Source organism: Colletotrichum graminicola (assembly GCF_000149035.1).
Source record: "Colletotrichum graminicola M1.001 genomic scaffold supercont1.45, whole genome shotgun sequence".
NCBI lineage: Eukaryota > Fungi > Ascomycota > Sordariomycetes > Glomerellales > Glomerellaceae > Colletotrichum > Colletotrichum graminicola.
In genome coordinates this window covers 1-26249 of record NW_007361049.1, presented here as the reverse complement: position 1 = coordinate 26249, position 26249 = coordinate 1, and the positions used below count along the sequence as shown (strand labels likewise).

Below are 26249 nucleotides of genomic sequence, written 5' to 3'. Positions count from 1 at the left end.
CGGATTTTGGTAAGATGGGCCGTGAAGACCCCAGTTTCGGGGCCATGTAAGACGTCCCGGAGGTCCACAACTAATCAGAATATTGACATTCCTCTAGGCTCAAGCGAGGGAACCTCGACTTCAATGACCCTGCCGCAATGATGCAACTTACAAAGACGTTGCTCAAAAGAGACTTCGGGTTAGAGGTTGAGTTGCCCGAGGATCGACTTCGTCCTCCGGTAAGAAAGCCATCATGTCTATAGGGGAAAATACCTGAACATTGACCCTTGTAGGTACCAAATCGTCACAACTACATCCTATGGCTGAAAGGTCTGCTCGATAGTACCACCTACGACGATTCAGACAGGAAGGTTGTTGGTCTCGACATCGGAACCGGGGCGAGCTGTATTTACCCGCTCTTGGGATGTACCCAACGACTGTGGTCGTTCTTTGCTACAGGTACCAAACTTTTGCAGGCTGTCGGAAGGAACCAAGGCTGACAGTCTCCAGACATTGATCCCAAAAGCATAAATTGCGCGAAGAAAAACGTGGAGCTGAACAACCTGCAAAATCGAATCTCAGTCGTCGCTCGCACGCCGCAAGACCGTCTGGTTCCGTTAGACGAGCTCGGTGTCGACTCGTTAGTTTTCGTCATGACGAACCCCCCGTTCTACACATCCGAAAAAGACATGGTCGACTCCGCAAAGCAAAAGTCGCGACCCCCATCGACGGCGTGCACCGGAGCGCCGGTAGAGATGGTAACCGCCGGCGGCGAGGTCAGCTTCGTCGGCAGGATGCTCGAAGAGTCCCTCGTCCTACGCGAACGCGTGCAGTGGTACACGTCCATGTTCGGGAAGCAGTCCAGCCTCGAGGAGTTTGTCGGTGTCCTCCGGGAGAAGGCCATCGACAATTACGCCATCACGGAGTTCGTGCAAGGCAACAAGACCCGAAGATGGGCCATCGCTTGGAGTTTTGGGCCGATGAGGCCCTCAGAGGAAGTTGCACGGGGCATGAAGGCTGCCGTGTGGAAAAAGATACTCCCCGTGGCTGTCGAGTCGGAGGTCGTCAACTTGCCTCTAGATACCGGGGCCGGGAAGCTCGGAGACAAGGTTCACGAGCTGATGTCTTCGTTGGAGCTCATCTCTTGCCAGTGGAATCGCGAGAAACTTGTTGGTGTCGGCAGGGCACGGGGGAACGTGTGGAGTCGCGCTTGGAGAAGGAAAAAAGCGCGAGAGGAGCGTGAGGGCAAGCCTGTAGACGTTATGATGGACTCGGAGGTGTGCGCATTTGGGTTCGAAATCGCACTGCGGGTCGGTAGAGAAAGCATATCCGTCCTCTGCCGATGGAGGGAAGGCCACGACCAGGCCATGTTTGAAAGCTTTTGCGGCTTCTTGAAGACGCGTGTGACAACTGCATAGACCAAAAGCAACCCTTGTACTGTTTTGTTTAGGGGCTTTTGCTGCTCCGCGTCCGTTCAAAAGGCTCCTAAAGTGGTTGAGGATTGACCGCTGAGTAGTAGCAAACAAAACAGCCAGAGACGATTTTGACTTACTGGAGCACACAGGTTAATGTCTAATCACAATTTAGTCAATCTCAACTCATATTAGTATAAATAGCTCCTCTCTCGAAGCAGAAACTCAGGTTCGTAGACCTCGACATTAAGATGACAACAGAGCTACAGCACAACCCTGATTGCAAACAATGTCTACCCCAAACACAATTCAACCAAGACTTTCGAAGACTGCTGCTTCCGCTCCGGGGACGAAGATTGTGATCGCAGCCTGGCTTTGGAGCTGGTCCGCTAGCCGCCTTCTAAATGAGGGGAACGCTAACGTCTGAGAGGGAGACATACACATATTTGATATCTGGATCGAAGCGGTAATAGTTGAAGTACCAAGACAGGGTCATGATGTCCGAAGTTCCAGTCAAGTCGACGACTTTTTGTTCGGCGTTGTAAGCATGCAGTCAACCCCCCACAATGACTTGCTGATGAAATGTGGCTAGATTTAATGTGCGTTCTACTAGTACGAACCATGCGTTTTGCCATTCTGCTTTACCTATATTTCACGTTCGTGGGCTGGTGTGAATGCCAACTGGATAGGACGAAGAGAACGTTCAACTTGAAATGACCCTACCGCTCCAGACAGATTATTCAGCACTTAGAGTGAACCGGAAAGGGGCCTAAGAAATAGTGATACACAGTTCTCTAAATGAATTCATTGTGCACGACTCAGCTTTCCAACTGGTTAGAATGCTTATGAGGGAGCGGGACACACATCTGTCGTTGAAGCCTTGTTTTCATGTGGCTCATGTTAACAAAATGCTACATAGTTCGAATTTGTCTTTGGAAGGGATACCGCGATCGTCCTTCATGTCTCTCAGTATTAATCAGTGTGAACGCTCTTCGCACCAGCGTCAATTGCAGCCCACGCCGTAGCTAGGAACTCCTCGGGTTGAGTGAACTCAAAGTCAGGGAGGAGCCGGTTCCACTCGTCAGAGACTTCAAAGTTGCCGGCCGAAATACCCAAGAGGAATCCCACGAGAAAGCTGGGGATAACAGCATCGAGGGTCTCCTGTGGGATGGCGGGGTGAACGAGCCTGGGCAACCACGGAGCTTTGACCACGCCGGCCTTGAGATCTTTGGGGTTCAGTTTGGTGACTTCGAACGGTTTACCTATTAACGTACGTCAGTATGGCCTAGCCGGCTGCTGGGTTTCTTTCGGAACACGTACCGCGAAGCTTCTCACCAAGGGCGATGATTTGGCCAATGGTCATCGTTCCCCCCTTGATCCCGCTGACGAGGGGCCACTCTCCTTCATACTCGACGGCCAATGCCACAACCTTGGCAAAGTCCTGGGCTGTAGTCATAGTGACTATGGCGTCTTCGCCGCCCTCAGTAGTAAGAACTCGGTGTTGGTGATAGTTGACTGGGGTTTCAAACAGGTTGACATGCTTGGCCGAGCTGAAAGGAAAGGTCAAGTAGTTGGTGAAAAAGCCTGGCTGAAAGAGAGTATATTCGATGACCTATGGCCATATCAATCAGCCTTCGAACAATCCAGCCGTGTTGTCTCAGGCTTACCTTCTTCTCCTTGTTCACTTTCATAAGGTACTTTCGAATCTTGTCCTTGAAGTTGTACCAGAACATGTGGTTGAATTTGGACCTTTACCACAGCGGGTCAGACAAATGGCGCAAGGACGTAGGCATGCATCACTCACGTAGCCCACTCACTAGGAGCAAACCGTTTCACTCCAGCTTTGATAGAGGCGTCGATTAGTGGTTTCTGTCCGTCCTCTTGCGCGGCGTTGGTCGGATCCATAGGTCCGGTCATGAAAGAGAGTACGGTGTGGACGCCTTCCAGAGCTTCTGCCAGCTGGTCGACATCATCGTAGCTCGTCTTGATCCATTGCACCCCGGGAGAAAGTGCCTCGGCTGGTGCGTCCTAAAATCATCAAAATCCAGGTTAGCAAATAGGTGAGCTGAATTGGAGACAGTCTCTTGGATTTCCAATACCTTTCTGGACAGAATCAGGATTTCGTGCTTCCCTCTCGCAACCAGAGCATCGTGGACCTCCTTTCCAACGTCTAATTACAGAGTCATTCAGTCAGTTTCAATGGAATATTGAGCTCCGGGGATGACTTACTCCCAGCTCCGCCAGCAAGCGCAATTCTGACCATGTTGATAACGGTTTAAATTAAAGAACTATGAGATTCTGGGATCCTTTTGTTGTTGGTGTAGTTTGACGAAAGAGCATAGCTATTAGAACAAGGGATACTGCAACATAATATATATTTCCACTATTCTATTGAGTTTGATTCTATCAGACATCTGACCGTCCCTGCCTCCGCCGAGCAGCCGGAGAGGTGGTATTGTCACATCCAACAGCGGAAAGGTAGTGGCAGCAAGCGAGAACTTGCACATACACCAAAACAAAGGGAACAGGCTGTGGCGGTGGCAGAGAATCCGCTCCTTAATTCCACCGCCGATTCCTCGGGCGGTACGCTGCATAAGCAGGATGACTAATTCCTCCTCGTTAGCTGATTATCTCCGGCAAAGCGGCGGTCGAGCATACCCACCCAGGCTGCTTGCCTCCTCATACTAGTTTCCTTTCCCCATGAACTCGACGCATCAAGCCCCTTTCCGAGCCTACGAGATGGAAGCAGCAGGCCAGCTGAGACCAGTCCCGCTCGCCGATTCTGATCCAGATTCCGGCCCGGCACCAAAGCGCCGGAAGCTCCGCAAAGGCACCCAGAGCTGCTGGGAATGCAAGCGACGGAAAGCCCGGTGTACCTTCTCCTCCGCCAATCAGATTGTCTGCGAGGGCTGCACGCGTCGCGGTATCGACTGTGTCAGTCAAGAGGCTACCGACGAACCGCCTCCTCCAGGAAGCAACAAGCACCTCGTTGACAGGCTGGGGCAGGTGGAAGCTCTGGTCAAACAGCTGCTTCAGACCAATCACGAAACCGGACTCTTTGCCAGCGATGGTCTGCCTACTCAATTTCGGCCTGAAGAGCAGGTACGGGTTCAAAGAAAGACGCCAGGCCGTTCTGGTTCCCGGGTTGATTCGACGAGCGCTACGTCCACTACACCACCACTCTCGTCAGATATCGATCATGCGCAACATGGACATTTGGTTTCATGCAGTGAGGTAAAATTTACCGTTCTATAATTTAAAGAGTCTGCTAACCTACATTTGCAGAGCCGTTTTCAAACATCGCCCACGGGAACTGCCTTGTCTGCTGCTATTGATGTGGAGAAGAACACATCAAAAGCCGAAACGTACGGTATCATTTCCAACCAGCTCCTCAAGGCCTGGCCAAACCAGGAAGATATGAGAACAATCTTGGCAATACCGGTAGATACTCCACAAGTCATCCGGGCGGTTATATGTATCAGGATCAGCCCAGCCCAAACGTCGCTGCTTTCGTCCGCAAGTCTATTGGAGTTACCGCCCCGAGGATCTCATCCTGCCCTGATTGCTCGGAGTCTCTTAATTCTTGCCTCTTTTCTTCAAGGGATACCTTCCTCGTCACTCCATCATCTCGAAAAGCTCAGTGTACCCTGGCAAGAAGTGATGTCGCGGGCCGTAAAGTCGGCCCATAATTTGGTTGTCTGCAACGACGAGATGGTTTCGTCTCTCGAAGGTATTGAGTGTATCATGATGGACGGCCTGTACGAGAACTACGCAGGCAATCTGAAAAGATCGTGGCTTGCTGCGCGTCGATCTGTCGCCATCGCACAGATGCTGGGCCTAGACCGGGGCGTCCGGCCGAAATCTTTGACCGCGTCCGTCATCGAGCCTGGCGATCTATGGTTTCGGCTCGTCCAGTTTGAACGTTATCTTTCCCTCATGTTGGGTCTGCCGCAAAGCTCTTTGGATGACGTCTACGCGCGTCCAGACGCATTAGAAGGATGCGCGCCCCTGGACCGCTTTTTCCGCCTATGCACCGTTGCCTGTGGCCAGCTACTCCAGCGGGATCCCTCGATTGTGTACGGTCCTGAAGACAACAAGGAGATCGACAAGTTTTTGCAAGAGGCTTCTGCGTTGATGCCGGCTCAGTGGTGGGTGCCCCCGACCTTCACATCAGACGCCGGCCCCCTGGAAAGGATCCGCGAAAGACTTCGGTTCTGTGACCATACCATGTATTACCACCTACTTCTTCAACTCCACTTTCCTAACGTTCTACGACCCATATCCGAATGCGGCCATATCTATCATAGGATGACGGCTATCACGGCCGGTCGTGAAATCCTTTCGAGAGTGCTGTCCTTCCGCGCGAGTCGACCTTCACGCTACTACTGCAGAGGAATAGACTTGATAGCATTTTTATCGAGCACTGCCCTGTGTCTTGCCCATATCTGCGACGCGCCTCAAGATGTCACCGCCCAGCACGGGTTTCACTTTCTCGCCCATCAGCGGCTCAGCGACCGGGGGCTCTTGGAACAAACACTGGCCGCCATGCAGGAGCTGGTTGATCGGGACAAGGACGAAATCGGAGCCAGGGTCGCCTCGCTCCTCGCCTATCTCTTGCCCATAGAAGAGGACGTGGCTTCTGGCGGCAAATATCTCGTTGCCTTTTCCCCAGAAGCGCCAGACCATGATGACCTAGGGTATAGTGTGAAAATGTCCGAAGATGGTACGACGTTGAAGATCTTTCTCCCCCACTTCAGGGCTATCAAGATCCAACGAAAAGGTTCTGGAGGAGAGCAACTACCGATGAGTCACTCAACAACAAGCGGATATGTCGGCAGCAAGCTGCGTCTCGAATCAAGCATGACTGGAGATGGAAGCGCCCCTTCAACCCGGAGCAGGCAAAGTCCGATACCTACTCTGACAAGCTTGAATGATGTTGAAAAAAACGGCTCCAGGAGGACAGAATACGTCGAACAGCCACTACTCGGACAGGAAGTTGACGAAGAAGACTGGGCGTTAGAGAACTTTGACTTTACGTTTCTAGATAGCTTCATCGGAGAAACAGTGGTATAGGACAAGAGGGACAGTTCTATAGTCATCATAAAAGTCTTTAGACATTAAGGCAAAGCGCATCCACGGTATAGAGACGTTTATAAGCCAGAGGTACACATTCTACGATGTCGCATTTGATCCAATAAGGATAGAATTGACCGGCGCAGGAACTCAATGAAACAAATACAGGCGGCGAGTTGTACAGACTTTTATACCAAGCCCAGGTGTCTCAGTGCAGTCCATATCCGTTGTGCGTTGTTGCCCATCCCGTTCGTCGCCAGCTGCGGTCCTATCAAGTTCCTCATGGCATGCTGGTTCGCCACATCCATCAACTCCCACAGTTCCCTGAGGACCTCCAGCTCGAACCTCGACTCGCGAAAGATGCGAGCGTACCCCAAGAACAACATCTGCATCGCCTGCGGGGGCAGAAACGCCTGTACGCTGGGCATGAACTCGATAAGGAACTCGGCAATGGGTCGAGCCAGCATATCGGAGCACCCGAGCGCGCGGTCCTGGTCCAGGACGCAGCAGAGCACGAACACGTGCCAGAATATCTCGTGGACGGTGGCGGCTCGATCGCGGGCGTTGGCGAGGAGGAACCGAGGCCGGGCGAACAGGTCCAGAGTACCGCTACCCACGGCGTAAGGTGACGCGTTGGACCGGCTCAGGTACTCGAGGTGTCGGAAGACGAAGGTGGCGGCACGGGAGAAGGCTTCGTTGAACCCCCGCGGGTCTATGACGTCGTCCATGATGCCGTGGTCGTAGCCTCGGAGGAACTCGGGCAGGCCGAAGTGGCCGTGCTGCATGAAGTTGCGTGTTCGCGGGAGGTGCTCGTGCAGGACTTCGCGGTCGAGGAGAACCCTGGAGTCGTCGGGAAGGACGATGGTGATACGGTTGCGGAGACGCCCGGGCTGAGCAGAGTGGACGGGTCCCGCGCCAAAGTTGTTGGTGATGTTGAAGAGTTGACTAAAGTCGAAGAACCGAGGGCCAGGGCTGGCAAACGCTAGCCCATGGGGTTCCCGACGGTAAGGGCCGTTGATGTCGATGTTGAATCTGGTCCCACCGACGTTGCCGAAAGGCCAGACGTAATAGTTGTCTGTCTGAGGTCGGTATGGCCATGAATTTGGACGGAACATGGTGATGGTTTCTACGGCACTACTACACTTGGGGTAAAGCTATTGATCGGCGTAAAAACATTGAAAGGGTTCGTGGTTTGGTACCAGAGACTAGGAAGTATTCTTATCTTGTAGGCTCGCTTTCGAAACTGCGAGGTCACACAGGTGTTACCTTTGGCCGCGAAATCGAGGTAGATGTTTGCCCGGTCAGCTCTTGAATCATGCGGACGCCCGCGTTTGTACGCTTGAGGCCTTTTGCGGTGTAGATAGCGACGTGCCGACTGACTGCGAATGTGTAGACCATTTACGCAGGCACAGCTGCCGAGGTTCGAACTTACGTGTACAGTAAGTAAGGCACAACCACAAAGATCCTTCATTCGATTTCTGGCTAAGCAATGGGAGTAAAAGCCAAGATCGACGCCGCAGCTGCCGTGATGGAAAATATGCCTAATAAAGTAGACTGCTCTTAAATGCTCTGCGGGGAAGGGGATGTGGCTACAATGAAAAACAATACATATTAACTCCTGGTGTCGATTGGCGATGGGTTGGTGGCTAGAATGATAGGCAAGCACGCTGTAAATACAAATGTAGGTATATAGTATTATTAAAGCTAAAAGCTACCTCCCTCTTTTCTTCCTCCAAGCGCCTTTATTACCCCTTATTCTTATATAGGTTTTACTTACGCTTTGTCTATACTTGGCCCTCATTATGTAATTATTAGCCCTACACCTCTGTTACCTCTGTAACGGCTTCTTGTCCCTGACACACCTGGTTCTGAGGATTTCTGCAGCAGGCATGAAACATGTAAACAGGACATGAGTTCGTGCTGCACATCGCCGCCAACGTGCTGTGAGACGGTTCCTGGACTTTGGATAATAAATTATAGACAAAGCTTGAAAAGAACTTGACGACGGCTTAATACGTAGGTGCCAGAACGCTGATTACGACCGGCGATGGTGGCTATGCTAAGCTCACAACAAAGGCCGACAGAGCTTAAAAAGTCGAAGGCATAACAGCGACGGCTTCATACCGCGTTAAAGCGTTTTGCCTGGCAGGGTTAAGCCAATTACAATGCCTAAGAGGGCGACTAGCACCCGCGAGGATCTCAAGAGCTAGGACATATCCCATTGAGTGCCGAGTGACCTCACATAACAGACCAATAAGACTATAGCAATCCAGGCTGAGTGTTCAATAGCTGTCAGTAATTATTTACAGAGACCCACTTTTGGGTTATGTGAGGTCACTTGACACTCAATGGGATAGTAAATGGGGGGCATACAATAGGTGAAGAGAAGCTTGATTGTAAGAAATGGGTTCCCACGAGGGAGGGCCCATGGATATATAAGTGCCGAGGTTGGTCAGGTGGCATGGCACGTGACGTGGCTAATACAACCCGCCACAGCATGAGCCTCCTGTGATAAAGGGTCTCATGAGTGGCACATCGAAATCCCAGCTTCGTAAATACATAATGTTTGACATGCCATTAAGGGAACAACTTGGGTTCAAATGTCCGTGTACTTGTGCCTGTCGCGCAGTGCACGCCAATGAAACGAATCCTCAGCGCTTTATCCCACTCGGGGCCCTAGCGTGAACTGGACAGGCCTTTTTGCCCATTTGTTTTAGGAGCGGCGGAGGAATGGAGTTCCGCAGCCCGTCGTATCTGTCAGGCAACATTATAATTAATATGGCGAACCATTTCAGCTGCCGCTATTGCAGTGCAGTGCCTCGTTCCCATTTCCAAGAAAAAAACTACAAATACGAGGGAAACCCTCCTCATCTCTGTTACTTTACATCTCCAGCATCCTCTCTTTAAATATCTGCCTCCAGTTCAAAGCAAATTTCCCCAAAGACTCCAGCAAATCTTTAACAATTACAACTTGCAAGCCACGCCGCGGTAGACCACAATGGACGTCATTCACCATAAGGAATACCATGTCTGCGATCTGTCCACCAAATCTGTCACTCTCTTTCCCACCAGGGCCCAAATTTTCCGAGAGGTTAAGAACCTCCCACTGAAGGTAGGTTTCCATCATGGGAATACTTGCTTGGGAATTGCAACTAAAGCATTGCCAGCCTGGAACCAATGAGGTCACGATCATAGGTCTCACACCGACTGTAGACGAGTCTACGATAAAGGTAGATGGAACTGGCTCTGCTGTAATCACTGATATTGCGGTGGATTTGCTTCCCAACCGCGACATTTTTGAAGATATATACCCGGATTCGGACGACGACGTGCCGGACGCCGAATCCGAGGCCGAAGAAGAAAGCGCAGACGGCACGTCCGAGTCGCCGGAGCTCGGTTCTTTGCGTTCTAGGATACGCCAGCTGCGGAGCGAGGAGCGCAGCGCGAAAGAAGTTGTCGATAGCGCTGCCAGCCGGCTCAAAATGCTCGACGCTTATGGAATTTCACTTGATCGCAAGGAAAGCATCGACATTGCCGAGAGCATCGAAACTTACCGGGCTGAACGAGAGAGGATTTTCCGAGACCACATGGCCGGAGTGGCTCGTGGCCAGGCCAATACGGAGCTGTTGAGTGCTTCTCTGAAGGAGGAAAGCCGGCTTTTCAAACAGCAGAAAAAAGGGGCTGCCGAAGCCGCCAAGGAGAGAGGAAAGGCCCTGAAAGATAAGGCCAGAAGGAAGCATAAGAATGCAAAGAGGAGAGAAGAACGGCAGAGGGAGAAGCAGCGTGTTCGAAAGGAACGCGAGAGCTTCTGGCCGAAGCTGTGTTACTCCGTTCGGGTAACCCTCGAAGCGGCCGTCCTTACTCCCGTGTCCTCTCGCCGGACGTCGATTTCCAGCGACACTGTCCAGGCTTCCGCCGCAACATCGGGCAAGGAAACCGAGGTAGCGGACCTGAAGTGCGACCTGACCCTGTCGTATGTCACATCTTCTGCATCCTGGACCCCGAGCTACGATCTCCAGCTCTTCACGACGAACAACACCGGCACACTCTGCTACGACGCCCGCATCACGAACGAGACTTCCGAGACGTGGAGCAACTGCAAGGTCGTCCTCTCGACATCCCAGGCCATGTTCTCTGGGCTCGAGAACAGCATTCCGACGCTGAAGCCTTGGAGCATCAAGCTGGCTCCCAAAGACGTCGGCGCCGGAGAGAATGGCATTCTCGACAGCCTCGATGAGCGCCAGCAACGGAGGGACTGGTGGAATGTCCAGAAGAGGACGACACACGCCTCGAAGCCTCGCCATCACCTGTTCGGAGTCGAAAACTCGGGCTCTTCCGCTTCGCCAGAGGCCCTCCGCTCGTATCAGGAGGGTCTGATGGTTCTTGAACAGCAGAACAAGGGCCGGCTCCTCCTACAAAGGGCTCCACAGCATGGTTTGCAAAACCAAATGCAGCTGCAGCAGCAACAGCAGCAACAGATGCAGATTCATCCGACCCAATTAGCACAAATGGCGGCGGCAAGACGGGCATCGGCTACTACCAAGGGCTTCGAGGAACACGAGGGAGACTCGCTGGACCTGTCGGCGTGGCTGAGCCAGGACGAGAACGTCGACTTCCAGGAGTCGACGGTGGAAGAGACGGGTTTCACCACAACCTACGACCTCCCGGGCACCAAGACCCTGCCTCCCCGTCCAACCCCGTCCAAGCAGCGCGTCGCGCGGGTGGGTTTCTCAAACGTCCAGTTCAGCCACACCGTCGTCGCCAAGTACAAGCCGGTCGCCTACCTCAAGGCCAAGATCCGCAACAACAGCCGGCTCACGCTGCTCCGAGGCGAGACCGGCCTCACGCTCGACGGCACCTTCCTGGGCCGCGCACGGCTGCCCCGCTGCAGCGACGGCGATATGTTCATGCTCGGCCTGGGCGTCGACCCGGCGATCAAGGTCAACTATCCCAAGGTCGACGTCCGGCGGGCCACTACCGGGCTCTTCTCCAAGGAGGACAGCTCCGTATACACGCGCAGCATCGTCGTCGCCAACACGCGCGCCGCCGCCGGCAAGCCCGTGTCGCTGCTCGTCCTCGACCAGGTGCCCGTGTCCGAGGACGAGCGGCTCAAGGTCGACGTGCTTGTGCCCAAGGGGCTCGTGGTCAACGGCTCCAGCGTGCCCGCCGGGCTCCCGGCCCGTGAGGGCAAAGACGACGTCAACTGGGGCACGGCGACGGCTTCGCTGAAGAAAGCGGGACAGATCGATTGGCAGGTGACGCTCAACGCGGGTAAGGCGGTGAGGCTTGGATTGGAATATGTTGTTGCTCTGCCATCGGGGAACTCTGCTGTCGAGTGTTGAGCAAGGTACGGTTGTGTTGGCTGAATTTGTGACTAAAGACACTGAGTCCGTTTATTGATACTTTAAACTGTTGGAACAGCATTTCAGCCGATTCGTACGCATGAGTCAGTCACCATAAAAGTCTATAAAACCGGTTACTTTCTAGCCATGCGGACCAAATAGAATTGGACAGAGTAAGATAATCAGAAGCTATTTATAGCTCGTATGAGTGATGTATCAAGCCAAAAAGTCCTTCCAACATAAACTTTTATTGTTGATATCATCCCCCCCTTATCGATGATATACCATACTCCCGCGAGAACCCTAACCCTGGTGCTAACCCATCCCCTCGGAAACTTCCAGCGTCTTGCGGTAGTCGTATTACCTATTGCATCAATCTACTTGGCGTACAGTACAATGCACTTATCACTGTTCGTGAGCATGGTCTTACTGGCAGACTTGCTGCTATGGACCGGATAAGGCATCTTCGGCTGATCAGCCGAAGCCGGACCATCCACGATGATCCCTGAATAAGAAGGTTTGATACTGTGTATGGGGGGTAATTTGTGTTTTATACGGGTCGAGTCTTTTTCTTTCTTCTTCTTTTTTTATTGCAGTGCTAGGGGCGGAAGAGGACCCGTGTGAGGCGAACACGTGGGGGGGGGGGGGGGGGGGTTTCCCCCCCCCAAACCCTGGGTTGGGGTCCTGAATTCTTTTTTTCCCCCCCCCTCGCCTGGAAACCCGAAAAAAAAAGGGACCATCATTGAGCGCTGTTGCACGTGAGTGTTTGTTCGGCACACTGATCGCGAGGAGCGTTCATAAATCCAGCCCTACGTCGTTAACGCCTTATGAGTGTTGACCTCAATTCCGCCGAGCATCTAGCTTTGGCCTAGCCGCATTTCGATGACTGCATCAAGAGAGGGTTATCACAGCTACTCTGGTTGTTGCGTCGGCGGGGGGGGGGGGGGTTTCCCCCCTCCCAAATCCATGGTTTCGGGTTCCTGATTTCTTTTTTCCCCCTCCTCTCAGCATGAAACCAGAAAAAAGAAGTGTACGACTGCATCGTAAGTCCCCCCCCCCCTTCCTTTGTCTTTTTCCGGCGAGCCAACTGCCATCGCACTTCGGGTCTGTTGCGTCATCATCCCGATGCTCTGACGGAGGCCGGCTCCTGGCATCGTCGCCTCCCGGCTCGAACCCTTCGTGGCGTTGGACGCCGGCGGCGACCTCGCGACCTCGCTGGCACGACGCGATCGGCGGCACGGCCGAGGAAACAGGTTGTTCCGCAGGCGCATGTGGATCTTTCTGAAATGTTCCCTCTGTGTTTTGCTCTCTCTGTCAGGTGTCTGTCTACTCTCCAAGTGCTCCTCGAGGGGAAGGGGGGAAAGGGGGGGAGGGGGGAAAGGGGGGGAGGCAAAGGACGTACCATGTTGTCTTTGCGGCTGAAGATGCGTCCGCAGTCGGGGTGCGGGCACTTGATGGTGGGCTGGTGAGAGCCCATGTGCCGCTGGTAGTCCTTCTTGGTCGAGAAGCCGACGCCGGCGATGGCGCAGGGCCTCTCGGTGCAGAAGAAGTACTTGTCGTGGCCGCGGAAGTGCTTCCTCAGGTCGCAGGCGCGCACGAAGACGCGGTTCGAACGGCAGCCCTCGTACCGGCAGCGCCAACTGCCGCTGGAGTCGAGGTAGCCCATGCGGCGGAGGTCCTCGGGCTCCCACACCTCCTCTCCGCGGTCCTCGGCCGGGCTTTGCGACTCCTCTCTCGGGGGGCTCCATGTGTCCCACCTCGGCGTGCGCACCGAGGCGGACGCGACGGGAGACGCCGCCGGAACCGTTGGAACCCCTTGGGGCGGCGGCGGCGCAAGTGCTTGGGACCTGCAGGCCTCGATTGGCTGGCTGGTCCAGTACTGTGATGTAGAACCATGTGTGTTTTCCGGATAGAACAAAGGTTGGTACAAGGAACCGAGAGACATGAGGTGGAGCCATTCCTGGTGGGATGATGGAGTGGGGTAGAGTCCATAACCACATCCTGTTGCTTGTTGCTGAACATTCGGGTATGTGTTCGTGTGGTTGTTAGAACGACAACGACTATGTTGCAAATATTGTGGGTCCATGACTGACGACTGGAATTTCCTCACAAATCAATCGTGTTAATTGATTCGTCATGCAGCGAAAAGGATAATGTAACAACAGGGGGGAAGGGATGTGTTATGCAGATGTCAGTAGAGAGTATGATGGATCAATGTCAAAAAAAAAAAAAAAGAGTGAAAAAAAAAACGAAAAAAGAAAAGGTCAGACGGCTCTCAGTCAGGATATTACACTTCCAGACGGGGTCAAAGGAATCGACAGCCGTGATATATACCCACAGGCGGCGACCGACCAACTGTGAATATTGGGTCGATAATATATGGCTTTGGTATATATCCGGATGTACAGCAGTTTGGGGTCGCTGTTTCACCTATACGTACGAGATGTTCCCCCTCTAACCCACACAACTCACCCCCGTATCCACTCAGCCGTTGAAGAAGACGGATGCGGTTGCGCTCGGACGAGACCTTCGGCAATGTGCCACGGGTAACGAGTAACAGAGCCTCTCGGCAATTATTTGTCGTCGAGACGTATCATGCACACGCACCCACTCACCGATCCTTTCTGTTCGGCTTCCCGACGAGCCATCCCCCCCCCTCATAGTTGTATCGCGCTTGTATTCTCCGGTACCATGGGCTGGCTAGGCGTGATTCGTAGGTCAGTGTCCACCCCCCCCCCCCCTTTCCCCCATGCAGCTACCCATTGTATTGTTGAGGTGAAAGCTTTGCCCCTGGCTGCCGGTCTTACGGCTCCCGTCGTTTGACGGACGCGACGAGTCCGAGTGCGTCCATGTTGCAGTGCGACCGGATGAACGTCTGATGATGCAAGACCTTTTGCGGCTACGTTGAGCATCTTGAATGTGACTGATCAAGTGCTGGAAATAATCAGCTTTCTTGGTTTACGGACTTGACTCCGTAGCGTGGTTATCCTAAAAACCACAGACTGATGATAGTTCCGTGATCATGACCTCGAGATGCAAGATGTAAACAATTGTTGGTGTCTGTGCCTTCAATTCCAACTCCTGCCAGCCGCCCTCCCCAGAAGATATTATCACGGTTTGGAACTTGTTGAACTAACCAGGCGAGATGCCCCGAATAATTAGTTGGCACGTGGCACATAATGCGCTGCTCCCGTTCGTCCAAACTGCATTGCAGCTAATACCACTTGTTCGTCGGGCCCTGATCCGTTACGCCTAGCTCATAAGACGAAAAGAATCCAATATTTGAGTCCCACGGAGCATCCTCCCCGTACGGAGACTTTCAGGCAGCCAAGAGAATACAGGAATAAAAAGATGCTTCTTAATTGTTGGGAGAACACACCCCTCCCTCTCTGTCATAGCGTGGCTCCATTCTCGTTGGGGCTGAGAGCGACGACGTGATATTGACCAAAGTCTATTAAATAAGAGGTGGAAAACAACCCATGTTACGCGTGCCCCCCCTGAGCAGGCACAAGAACGCTCAGGTCACTTGGTAATTACCATTCGTGACGTCGTCTTCTGCATCGACTACATGATGGAAAACCGTCTTTAAGTTTATGGCTCCGGGGCTCAACTTGGTCCGTCTACGTGGACCGAAGTGCCTATGAGGCCATCAAGGTCACATCAGGAAGCTAGCTCAAGGCTTCTACTATCCGACATCATGATTGGCCATTTGACTCGGTGCCCATCTCGATTAAAAAGACGCCAGACGGTATTAGATGCACTTCAGGCATTATCCACGCCCAGTCGCGCTCGCCACAAAGGATCAGGCACACTGTTACACACCCCGATTTGATTCATGTGAGCTGACACATGATTACATGCCTTGGAACTCGACTGTTCGTCTCTGGCAGATGCCATCCGGTCTCAAGTCCAACTGAACACCTCTGCATAACGAAGCTCGACGAAATGGGCAACGGGATAGAGGAGGGGTTATTGTTTAATAAGTGTGTGGGGAATGGATGGATCGCCGGCGGATGTCACGAATCTGTCCCTTGCACTTGAACACCATTGCGGCTGAAAAAGAAGGGAAAAAAAAGGATTGATACTCCCCTCGGACTCTGAGAGAAAGGAAACCGGAAGTGCGAGATTGTCATCAGTTGTCAGGAGGGGGGGTTGCTTCCGTCGGTCTATCCCCTAGGGACGAAAGGCGCTAGACAGCCCCCATGTCGATAATAACGGCCGTCTATAACCCCCCCCCCCCTCCCCCCCGAAGCAAGAGGCAGGCCGAACCGGCCTTAAAACAACTCGCTGAGCCCTCTGGGGCGTTGGGATGCGTCTGATGTGCTCGTCCATATGAGTGATTCAATGACGGGTCTTGGCGAGAGGCAGTGGGCGCTCCGTTCCCCTTAGCCACAGGCCAGGAGGGCCTGTCGGCAGTCGCAGTCTCATCCGATGTCCGGCAACGGCCTTGTGGATCGGGGCCCGGCGGGCCTGTCAGGTCCGGGCGCTGCACTGGTTGGTATGAAAGCGGTGCGCAACGCGACTGGCTCCTGTTCGCTCTCAGTAGTTCCACTGATTGACCAGGGACCCCCTGTTGACAACCACCAGTTTTTGGACTGATGAAGATGCCCTTATGTGTGTGTGTGTCCTTCATAACACCTGCGGCGCTTTCTTTCACCACATTTCTTCAAAAGTTCCGAGGGGATTCCCACGGTGCTGGTATAGGTAAATGACCTTAAGCGCAGGGGTTTGGTTCTGTGGTGGCTGCAAAGTGCCGAGGCCATCAAGGAGAGGGGGGGGAGAACCCTCACATTCATCAACCTGTCTTACAACGGTCGGAGAAATAAAATGCGATCCATATCCATGCAAGCCGTGATCCGTTGGAATCGTCAGATATCCATCAGACGCCGAGGCTCATCGTGTATCACTGCCATGTTCGAGGCCCTTACTCGCACTCTACCCTGCAGGCTGCTGATTCCAAAGGCGACCCGGCCCTTCGCACACACACACCGTTCGAGTTTCGCAGTGGGCCGGTAGCATGCTGTATATGCTACAGGTTTCGACAGGAATACATACAAGGCAATCAATCCGGGGCTGGGGGGGCCAAAAGAGAAAGAAAAAAAGAATACCTCGGGCGGGTGCCCCGGCATGGCCCACTTGGAATCGCCTCAGCGCATTGGGACGGCCGCATAATGCTTTTCGGAATGTATTTTTGTGGCGGGTGACATGACATGACACGGGGCCTGCGAACATAACGGCGTGACGTACTCGTTGCTACTGTCCACGTCAAAATTAAGGAAGAGGGCAGTCATGGAGCACGGGGCCGGTACGTTCGTGCCTTATATGACAAACTTTATCCTCAAGTCACGGTGTTTATTTTTAATGCTTTTCTTATTTACTTTTCTCTTTTCAGCCGGTCCGTGATGGGACATGAGCTTCTCTTCATTACTACTACTACTACTACTACTACTACTACTACTACACTCCTCCGCGGTTCTGATGTTGCTCTTGCGGTAGCTATCTTTCCTCTGCGCCCTCACAAGGACAGCATGCTACTTGTTTTTATGATTTTCTGCGTTAATAATTCATTAGGTAGCAACCGAGCAAGCAAGCAACCACACTGCCATGGCAGCTCCTGACAATGCCCGAGCCCCTGCTAACCTTTAGAACCCTCGTGGGAGGGTTCACTATGGATGCGGTAGGCGATGTTTGTCGCTGCCACTCCTTTGGAACACAGCTTCAAGAGAAGATGGGAGAACAGTAAAACCAACCCCCCATCATCTTGCTCTGGCACAGGTGCTTTCCGTATGCTATAGGCTTCAGGCTACTAAAAGTCTAAATGGGCCGAGATGCCAACTCGACGATTTCACGGCGGCGTATCTCAACGCCATATCACATAACAAATCGGCCTCCGTCTCAGCTCAGTTCACTTCCTCGTGTATTTCCTGGCACGGCAAGTCTCCAGACAGTAGCTTGTCACACCTGCAGGTCGGTCCGGACGACGGAATACCTGAGCTCGTCCATACACACGCCCTTCTTCATAATGGCCCTCCTCAGCCGCCCCTCGAAGACGAAGCCGCTCTTCTCCAGCACCCTCTGGCTCGCCGCGTTCTCCGAGAACACGCCCGCCCAGACCCTCTCTACCCCTCCCGACCCTACGCTCATGCCGGAAAACACCCAGCTAACAAACGCCGGCACGAGCTCGCTCATCACGCCCCTGCCCCAGAACTCCTCGCCGATCCAGTACCCCAGCTCGTAGCTGCTCGAGTACACGTCCTCGCCGGGGATGAGGCCGATGCTGCCCATGGCGGTTCCCGAGGTCGGGCACACGATGGCCCAGTTGAAGATGGGCGGGGTTTGGTTCATGGCGATCCAGCCTTCGGAATCGGCGAGGGTGTACGGGTGCGGGAAGCGGTTCCGCAGGTAGGTGACGACGGTCTTGGAGTCAGCGGCCCGGGCGAGGGCTGGCGCGTCGCTGAGGTAGTATGGCCTGACGAGGCATTTTTCGAGCGTCAGGATCGGGGCCGGAAGGTCTTGTGAAGGAGCCATAGTCGCGTGTGGCGTGGCGCTCTCGCCCGACACCGGTCTGGTTTGAAAGAAAGGCTATGTATGTCCTGCCTTGCTGATGTCGTTGTGATGCCGCGAATATTAGTTTGGCTCATTGTTCGTTTTATGTTACATGCCAGAGTGGGAGTGATACTACCCGGGCGGTGGATCTCGCGGCAAGCGGAGAAAGCGACGATACCACCGCCGGGCTGCCGTTTGTGGAATAGCCTGTTTATCCGCTCGTTCCCGGGATGCGTCATCCAATGACTCTTCGGCGAGGGGATCTTCCCTCGACCAGCCATGAGATAGCCGCCGACATGGGTAGCTTGTCGGCACTCACGTTGTTCCCCGGGCGCGGCTCGAGGGGATCTGCAAAAGCTTCCCCGTCAAGTTGATGCAACACGAGATGCAACGCAATCTCGGCGACTTGGTGGTCTAGGACGACGGACAACCGACCTGCACATCCAAGCGTTTCGTCCAGGCTTACGGGGAGAACTGGGGGGGTCAGGAGATAGGCTTGTCCGCCGTGGCGGTACCGAGAAAGGCAAACCTTTGGGGACAAGGGTTACATTGAAGCCCCCCCCCCCGGAACAGTAGTAGTGGAAAGTGGCATTCGAGGAACGAGATTCTGTCGCCATCTGAGGATTGTGCGCGTCGCATCTACCACATCTTGTCTTCCGAGCCTCGATAAACCGTAGCGTTCGCCCCTTGACCGGTTCGCAGCCCAGGCCTCCTCGCGGCGCGGGAGCAACACACGTCAGGCTGTATACATCCATTCTTGACCAATAATTATGGTGAACACTACTCGAGGGACACTGGCCGAGGAAGACGTTCATAGGTGCATTAATCAATCGCCTGAGATTTCGGTACGGCACTGGGAACTGAGTGGGTGACCTGAGCCACTCTGTTCAGACAATGCGCAACGCGAGTTGATTGAGAAACAGGGAAGCGTGGAATGAACAACCAAACAGAGATTTACTTGACCGACGTTCCCAGCATAAGCGCAGAAGAGAGAAGAAGAATAGGGGCGGGGGGGGGAGGAAGACAGAAACTGAGAAATCAGAAAAAAGAATTGGTTCCAATCGCTGCGAGGAATTGAGCCTCACGCGGGGGTCGAACCCGCAACCTTGAGATTAAGAGTCTCACGCTCTACCGATTGAGCTAGCAAGGCGGCTTGCGGGAACCGTCATTGATTGGGTGACCGGCGTTCCGAATCCGGGTCTTGAGAATCGTCGGCTGCACGTCCCGTCCATCCTTCTCCCGCTGGCCGGCGCCGTTCGCGGTGCTCCCCGTCGCGCTCCGGGGCCTTTAATCACGGATGCTCTCTCTATATCTCTCTCATTCTGTCGAGAACGCAACGTTCGCGTCGATTTTGTAAATGTCGATCAAATGGGTATCCGCTACACTCCAATGCATCTATGCATCCGTCCACGCACCCCATAATACAAGTTCCGTCTTTTTTCTCTCTACCCCGTCCAAGTCTCACAAATATGCGTGCCTCACATTATCCAGGCGGACTCGGTGTAGTCCTTGGCCCCCTTCTGCGCCGTGTTCTTGTTGTACTTCATCCAGCACCAGTTGGCGTCCTCGCCCTGCTCGCCCAGGAAGATGTACACAACGCCTCTGCAGGGCCCTCTGCGCGACTGCTGCTGCAGGTTGAAGGCCGCGCAGTACCGCACGCACTCTTCAAAGTTCTTGGCGGGCACCTGGGCAATGTCGTTGTACAGGTAGTCGGTGCCGCAGTCCTTGCTGAAGGTGAGGTTCGTTCCGGGCACCTCGTACGTCAGCAGCGCGCCGCTGCCCGGGCACTTGTTGAGCCCGATGGGCGTGCCCGTCTCGGCTGGTTGGCTAAGATCGAAGGCGAGCGACAACAAGACAGTCGGCGAGGTGGTAGGCGAGGCGGTCGGCGAGGCGGTGGGTGTCGCGCTCGTCGAGTTGTCAGCGAGCGATCGGAGACTGCCGGTCATGTTAGTCCTACGCCGAGTGGTTCAATTCTCGGGTGCCTAGTGCGGCATCAGTGCGAGAGTGTCGGAAGCCCACCTTTCGATTTCATTGTCTTTGTTCGCGAGCATTGCGCCCAGCCCTCCCGCCACACCAATCAGCGCGCAAAATAGCAGGCTGGACAGAATAATGAGCCAGAACGTCGGCTTTCGCAAGCCACATATTGTGCCGTCCTCGGTGCGTCTCTTCTCGGACGTCGGTAAGTCGTGGTTGTAGTGGTTGTTATCAGTGTATGTCGTTTCGGTCTGATTCGTCAGGGGCGTGTGTGCATGGTAATGTTGGTCATAGCCATTGTATGGCTGCTGTGGCGTAGGCGCAGACTGGTACGCCTGCGGTGCTGTACTGTAGTCGACGCCAGTGTTCACTTCCAACCCGTCGGGAACAGCGTCAGCCTTGGGGCTGGGCGCGCCATTGGTGTTGTTGGGCATCTTGTGTCGGTCTTGAGCGATGCCGAGTCACTGGTGTGGCTACCTCTGTTGAAGTAGGAATTGTCATGCGGATGCAAAGGACTCTGGACGCGAGAGGGGAGGGAAGAAGAAGAAGAAAAAAAAGGTACGAGGGATCAAAGGAGAGGGGAGACTTTGATAATATGCGAGTGAGACGAATCAAACCAGTGCAGGGCGGTTTGGTACTCCAGGACAAACTTGGACGCCAATCGATTCCCCATCGTCGTCGCAGATCTGGCACGGGGACTAGGGAGGCTTATGCTGTAGCCTGGCCACGAGAATAAGGACGTAGGGGGTCGCATTGCCCATGGCTGTGGTTTCGAAGGATTCGGACTACGCTCAGCTCGGAGGTGCTTAGCCGCTGGGAGAGCAGGCTGACATCCAGTCGGCCAATGATCAACGCCTTGGTGGGATCGATCGGCGGCCAAGATGCTTTGGAATTAGGTACTTTGGACGTGAAGGATGCAACCCCCAGCCGCATCTAATGCATCGTTGGGTCATGGAGCTTTGCCAACCTGCCTGCCAACCAAGAAGTCAGCCTAAACGGCGCCATCATGGTCCAACTTCCCCCAACGGCCGCCAAGGAAACGGGGATTGGCTGGTGCGTGGAAAAACAATTCTAGTACCTTGATTCTCTTCTTGTGTTGCGACGGTCGTAGGATCAACCACAACCAAGACCATCTTGATTTCCCCAATGTGCGCAACCACCAGCCTTTAAGCTTATCTTATCGGCCAACCGGGTCGTCCCACTCGCGAGAACGTGAATGGCGGTCTGCATGGCATGGCGGGATCCCAGGCCCGGACCGAGGGAGGCTAGTAAAGCCACGAACAAAAAGGCCACCTAAAATCGGGCCCATACATAAACAAACAAGCTTTGAAATCGAAGGGTCAAATGCATCAGGTGCTGCGCAGACGAAGGGGGCATTGCCGATGGCGAAATGACCGCCATAAACCGCTTGAATTCGGGGTTTCCACGTTGGAACAAAACCAGACTATTTTTCTTGCCGTGCCATATTTCGTTCCCTTTCTTCTTCTTCTTCTTCTTTTTTCTTCTTCTATTTTTGGCTTCGCTATAGCCCGAGGATACCAGAGAGAACTCCCAGTTATTATGATGGTCGGTATTTGCAGGCGGTTGGTGGCGGTGTCCGGTAGAGAGAACTGCGGTTGAATCTCCTCAAAGATACTGAGGTGGAGACACGAAGCCCTGGCGTAGTATACGTCCACTGCTCTTGAACGTGCCTTGGTAACTCGACGATCGTATGTCGTTCCAAAAGGCTGGGTAGGCTAGGACGGATGGGCCGCATGGCGGTTTGTGTGGTTCCAATGGAGCAGTGCACCTGGTCTGATGTTCGTGACAGAGCGATGACATTAATGCCCATTCCCCGCTGTCCGCTGAAGAACTTGGAGTACCCCAACAACTCAGGAAGCCAGTGCACTTCTATCCCAGTACCATCGTCACGTGGGCGGAAGATACGTCTGTGTATATGTTTGGCTCTGTTGAGGTTTTGATGGTATGACGATCCCAGCAAGCGTGCCTTCCACAGCGTCGCTATCTCCAAGCAAAGACGAGAACGCGGCGCATTTTCAAAGACAAAGAACAGAAAGTTAGTGTTAGGTCGTGACGTCAGGTCAATACTTGAAATCTTTGCGGCATGCTCTTTGGCCTTGACGCATGTAACTGTTGAAGCGCGTAATTGGCAGCGATAACCTTGCGTTGATTGATTGCTCTGTTGTGTGTTGCTATCTCTGTTACGCGGCCATTGCCGATTGGCCCTTAAGGGGCAAATGTACGGATCATTATTTTCCCTTGATTTAGGTGGAGAAATCCATTCGAGAAATGACTGGCGTATTTGTGTTGAAGCGCGTAATTGGAAGCAATATCCTTGTGTTAATTGATTGCTCTGTTGTATGTAACTATTAATCACTATGTTATGCGTCTATTGCTAATTGGCCCTTTCTAAGGGGCAAATGCACAGATCATTATTTTCCTATGATTTAGGTATAGAAATCTATCTAAGAAATAACTTATTAAATAGCAGGGATTGTAATAGTTGCTTGATTAATTCTGTTATATGTTATGTAGCTATCCTAAATTCCTATAGAAATAAGAAAAAAACCCCTATTTCTTAGTTAGGAAATCACTAGCTAATCCTAGCGATATTATTAGTAAGGTTACCCCTAAAAGTAGGGCTAATTTACTACCTATTCCCTAATAATTTACTATAAGGTAACTATATATTTACTAGCTAATTTATATATATTTCTGCTATATTTAATATACCCTCTTAGGGCTAGTAATATAATTAATTACTATAGAGCCTACACTAAATATCCTTTATATATAGCCTATTTATTTATTAATTATCTTTTAATATCTTATATATTTTTTTTCTTTATTTAGTAGTAAAGCTTTACTTTATTATTAGCTAATTCTTATTATTAATTTACTTTAAGGTATATATATTAGTTACTTATATTTAATTAAGCTATAAATATAGTAAATTATAATATACTAAGTGCTTTTATTAATTTATTAGCTATTAATTTAGTAGACTTCTTATATTTAATAGTAATTTAATTTACTACTACTTTTTAGTATAGCTAGTAGTTATAAATATCTATATACTATAGCCTTTTTTATAAATAAATAAGCTCCTTAGTAATAAGCCTAATAGTTTAGGTATTATTATAGCTAATATAAATAGTTAGTAGCTATTTAGTAGCTACTTATTTATTAGGTAATAATTTAGTTTTAAGTTATCTTAATAGTTAAATACCTAGTATAGTAATTAATTTACTAGTAAAAAGCGCCTTTTTTATAGTAAATAATAAGGCTAGGAATTTAGCCTTAGTAGTTAATGTTATTACTATATCTTATTTACTAGCTTATTAGGAGATAAGCCCTCTAAATAGCTTTAGTATATATACTTATAAGCTATAATAGTCTAGTAAGTTATTAGTAAATAAGGTGTCTAAAGTAACCTCTAATATATTATTTTTACTACTTAGTGTTATTTTATATTTAAGGTAAAAGTACTATATTTAATAAGAATACCTAAGTATATAATTTATAGCCTTTTAGTAATCTAGATTTAGATTATAGTTAAAGTAAGTAAGCTAGCTAGCTATAAAGGTAACGTCTAGCTAAGTTATTACTACTATATAAAGGATTTTTTTTATTTCTTTTTAATATAAGTTAACTTTTTATAATAAGGCTATATATTTACTAAGTAGTAGCTTAGCTTTTACTATAAGTAATAATTTATTATATTTATATTTATTATTTATTAGTACTAGTTTTATTACTTTATTTTAGTATACTACTTATAAAAGCTAGAGATAATAGTTACTTTAGTTATAAATTACCTTAAGGCTAAATATTATAAGATAAAGTAGTAAGTGCCTATAGTTAGGAGATAGATAAATAGTAAGGACTAAATACTTAATATATATATAATACGTTATATATACCTTAGGTATATATCCCTTTAGTAAGTAACCTTTTATAAAAGAAAGGCTAACTATAAATACACCTCTTATTTATTACTTATTTTATCTTCTATTATTTATTTAGCTCCTTATTATTATTTATCTTACTTTACTACTTTACTATTATACTTTACTTTTATATTATATTACTTTATAACACTACTATAGCCTAGCTTTATCTTATTAGAACTATAATAGCTACTAAGAAGGCTATATTAAGTAGTAGTATAACTATCTTAATTTATACTATTTTATTATTTTTACTATTTTTATTATTTTATTAAGTTTTCTTTTACTACTATATAGTAAAGAAATATATACACTTTAATAAGAGTAATAGGCTTAAAGATATAGTATACTAAAAACGCTTTAACCTAAATAAATCTCTAACCTTAGGTAATTCTATATATAGCTTTAGTAAACTCTAACCTATAATATTACTTAGTAGCTACCTTAAAGTCTTTATAATAATATATAATTCCTTATAACTATAAAGTTTAATAAGGATATACTATACTACTTTAGTAATAACTAGTAATAAGGCTTTTAGTTAGATACTAGCTAGGCTAATAACTTTTTTTAAATTAAAAGCACCTTTTATATAGTAAAAAAGATTATTAAAAATATATATATTAACTTACTACTTTTATTAAGACTATATAATAAGATAAAAGATATCTAACTATCTTATAGTAAATTATAAAACTTTTAGTTATTTAAAAACCTAGTTATATTAAAAAAAAACCTAACTAAGTAAATACTACTTACCCCTTAAAAAAAGCCTCTTTAATACTTACCTCTAAATAAAAATTTTATAATAAGTAATACACCTAAATAAAAAAGAAATATCTCTTTAGACTTATTATCTTTAAAGTAAGTAAAAGCTATTATAATAATATAGTCTAAGTTAAAAAGTAAGAAATAAGAAATTATAAGCCTACTAAGCTATAATACTATCCTACTAGTAGGCTTACTTAGACTATAGTTTTTTACTATACTAAGCTAATTCCTAAATAGTATAAGTTATTATACTTAAGGTAAATAAGAATAAGATATATACTTACTTTTAAGGTAAATATAATATTTACTACTTTTAGCTTAAGATTAAGTAAGAAATATAATTCCTCTAAGTTAGTACTTTAGTAAGGAGGCTAACGCTATAAGTATAACTACCTAATTAGTAAAGTTAAAGTTAATAGTAAGATAATTATAAGAACACTAAGACTTAATAAGTATAGCTTAGTTATAAAATAACCTTAGTTAGTAAAAGTAGTAAAAAAGCTTATAGTTAACTATAGCTATACTACTTTTATTAGTATTAAATATAAAAAAGCTTATAGTAGCTTTTTTTTATATTATAACTACTTAGATATAAGTAGTAGTAGTACTAGTAATTACTATAGCTACTTTAAGGTATTTTTTAGCTTAGTTATAAATACTATTTACTATAAAAATCTTTTAGCTTAATACTAATACTAAGAGGTACTTATAAGACCTTATTTTTTATAACTACTTTATAATATATTACTATAATATAAAGCTTTAGGTCTAAGTAATTAAGGTAACTTATAAAGATTTTTTATTTTTATAGTAATTTTATTAGATAATTAACTAGTATCTTTATAAATAAGTATAAAACTAGTAAGAATTTTAACTTACTAAAGTAAAGTAAAATAATTTTAAGTAAAAAAGTTAGCTAATAATCTTAAGGTAATTTAGGTACTATTTTAAACTAATCCTTATTAAAGTAAAAAAGTAGTTTTATAAAAACTACTTTACTACTAATAATATTAATAAGTATTATAATATTTATACTTTTACTTAATTTTACTTTAAATACGTTAAGGCGTAAGGTAACTAAACCTAATACTAATAGCTAATAAGGTTTTATAATAACCTTATACTATAACTATAGTAATTCTTTTATAAGCCTAAGGACTATAACTCTTTAGATAAGTATATTACTTTAGCTAAGGAAAAAC

General features: G+C 49.2%; 8 protein-coding genes and 1 non-coding gene across 9 annotated transcripts; 3 read left to right on the top strand and 6 right to left on the bottom strand.

Moving 5' to 3' along the window:
• Positions 1-14: 14 nt before the first annotated feature.
• Positions 15-1397, top strand: GLRG_09061 (uncharacterized protein; the record flags this gene model as incomplete). The annotated part of the gene is made up of 4 exons (XM_008099746.1): positions 15-46; positions 98-218; positions 273-438; positions 490-1397. 4 exons carry the CDS (start codon positions 15-17, stop codon positions 1395-1397), a joined length of 1227 nt encoding a protein of 408 aa, XP_008097937.1.
• Positions 1398-2363: 966 nt separating this feature from the next.
• On the bottom strand, positions 2364-3654 carry GLRG_09060 (NmrA-like family protein; the record flags this gene model as incomplete). The annotated part of the gene is made up of 6 exons (XM_008099745.1): positions 2364-2653; positions 2712-3003; positions 3059-3140; positions 3196-3419; positions 3491-3561; positions 3621-3654. 6 exons carry the CDS (start codon positions 3652-3654, stop codon positions 2364-2366), a joined length of 993 nt encoding a protein of 330 aa, XP_008097936.1.
• A 437-nt stretch (positions 3655-4091) lies between these two features.
• On the top strand, positions 4092-6464 carry GLRG_09059 (uncharacterized protein; the record flags this gene model as incomplete). The annotated part of the gene is made up of 2 exons (XM_008099744.1): positions 4092-4493; positions 4677-6464. 2 exons carry the CDS (start codon positions 4092-4094, stop codon positions 6462-6464), a joined length of 2190 nt encoding a protein of 729 aa, XP_008097935.1.
• A 188-nt stretch (positions 6465-6652) lies between these two features.
• On the bottom strand, positions 6653-7579 carry GLRG_09058 (uncharacterized protein; the record flags this gene model as incomplete). The annotated part of the gene is made up of 1 exon (XM_008099743.1): positions 6653-7579. One exon carries the CDS (start codon positions 7577-7579, stop codon positions 6653-6655), a length of 927 nt encoding a protein of 308 aa, XP_008097934.1.
• A 1883-nt stretch (positions 7580-9462) lies between these two features.
• On the top strand, positions 9463-11806 carry GLRG_09057 (uncharacterized protein; the record flags this gene model as incomplete). The annotated part of the gene is made up of 2 exons (XM_008099742.1): positions 9463-9576; positions 9632-11806. 2 exons carry the CDS (start codon positions 9463-9465, stop codon positions 11804-11806), a joined length of 2289 nt encoding a protein of 762 aa, XP_008097933.1.
• An 868-nt stretch (positions 11807-12674) lies between these two features.
• GLRG_09056 (C2H2 type zinc finger domain-containing protein) lies at positions 12675-13751 on the bottom strand (the record flags this gene model as incomplete). Its single annotated transcript, XM_008099741.1, has 2 exons — positions 12675-12692; positions 13209-13751. The coding sequence occupies 2 exons, from the start codon at positions 13749-13751 to the stop codon at positions 12675-12677; spliced, it is 561 nt and encodes a 186-aa protein (XP_008097932.1).
• Positions 13752-17761: 4010 nt separating this feature from the next.
• GLRG_09055 (acetyltransferase) lies at positions 17762-18334 on the bottom strand (the record flags this gene model as incomplete). The annotated part of the gene is made up of 1 exon (XM_008099740.1): positions 17762-18334. The coding sequence occupies one exon, from the start codon at positions 18332-18334 to the stop codon at positions 17762-17764; it is 573 nt and encodes a 190-aa protein (XP_008097931.1).
• Positions 18335-19429: 1095 nt separating this feature from the next.
• GLRG_13224 lies at positions 19430-19502 on the bottom strand. Its single transcript has one exon. It is a non-coding gene; the product is annotated as a tRNA-Lys (tRNA).
• A 328-nt stretch (positions 19503-19830) lies between these two features.
• On the bottom strand, positions 19831-20760 carry GLRG_09054 (uncharacterized protein; the record flags this gene model as incomplete). The annotated part of the gene is made up of 2 exons (XM_008099739.1): positions 19831-20287; positions 20372-20760. 2 exons carry the CDS (start codon positions 20758-20760, stop codon positions 19831-19833), a joined length of 846 nt encoding a protein of 281 aa, XP_008097930.1.
• Positions 20761-26249: the final 5489 nt, after the last annotated feature.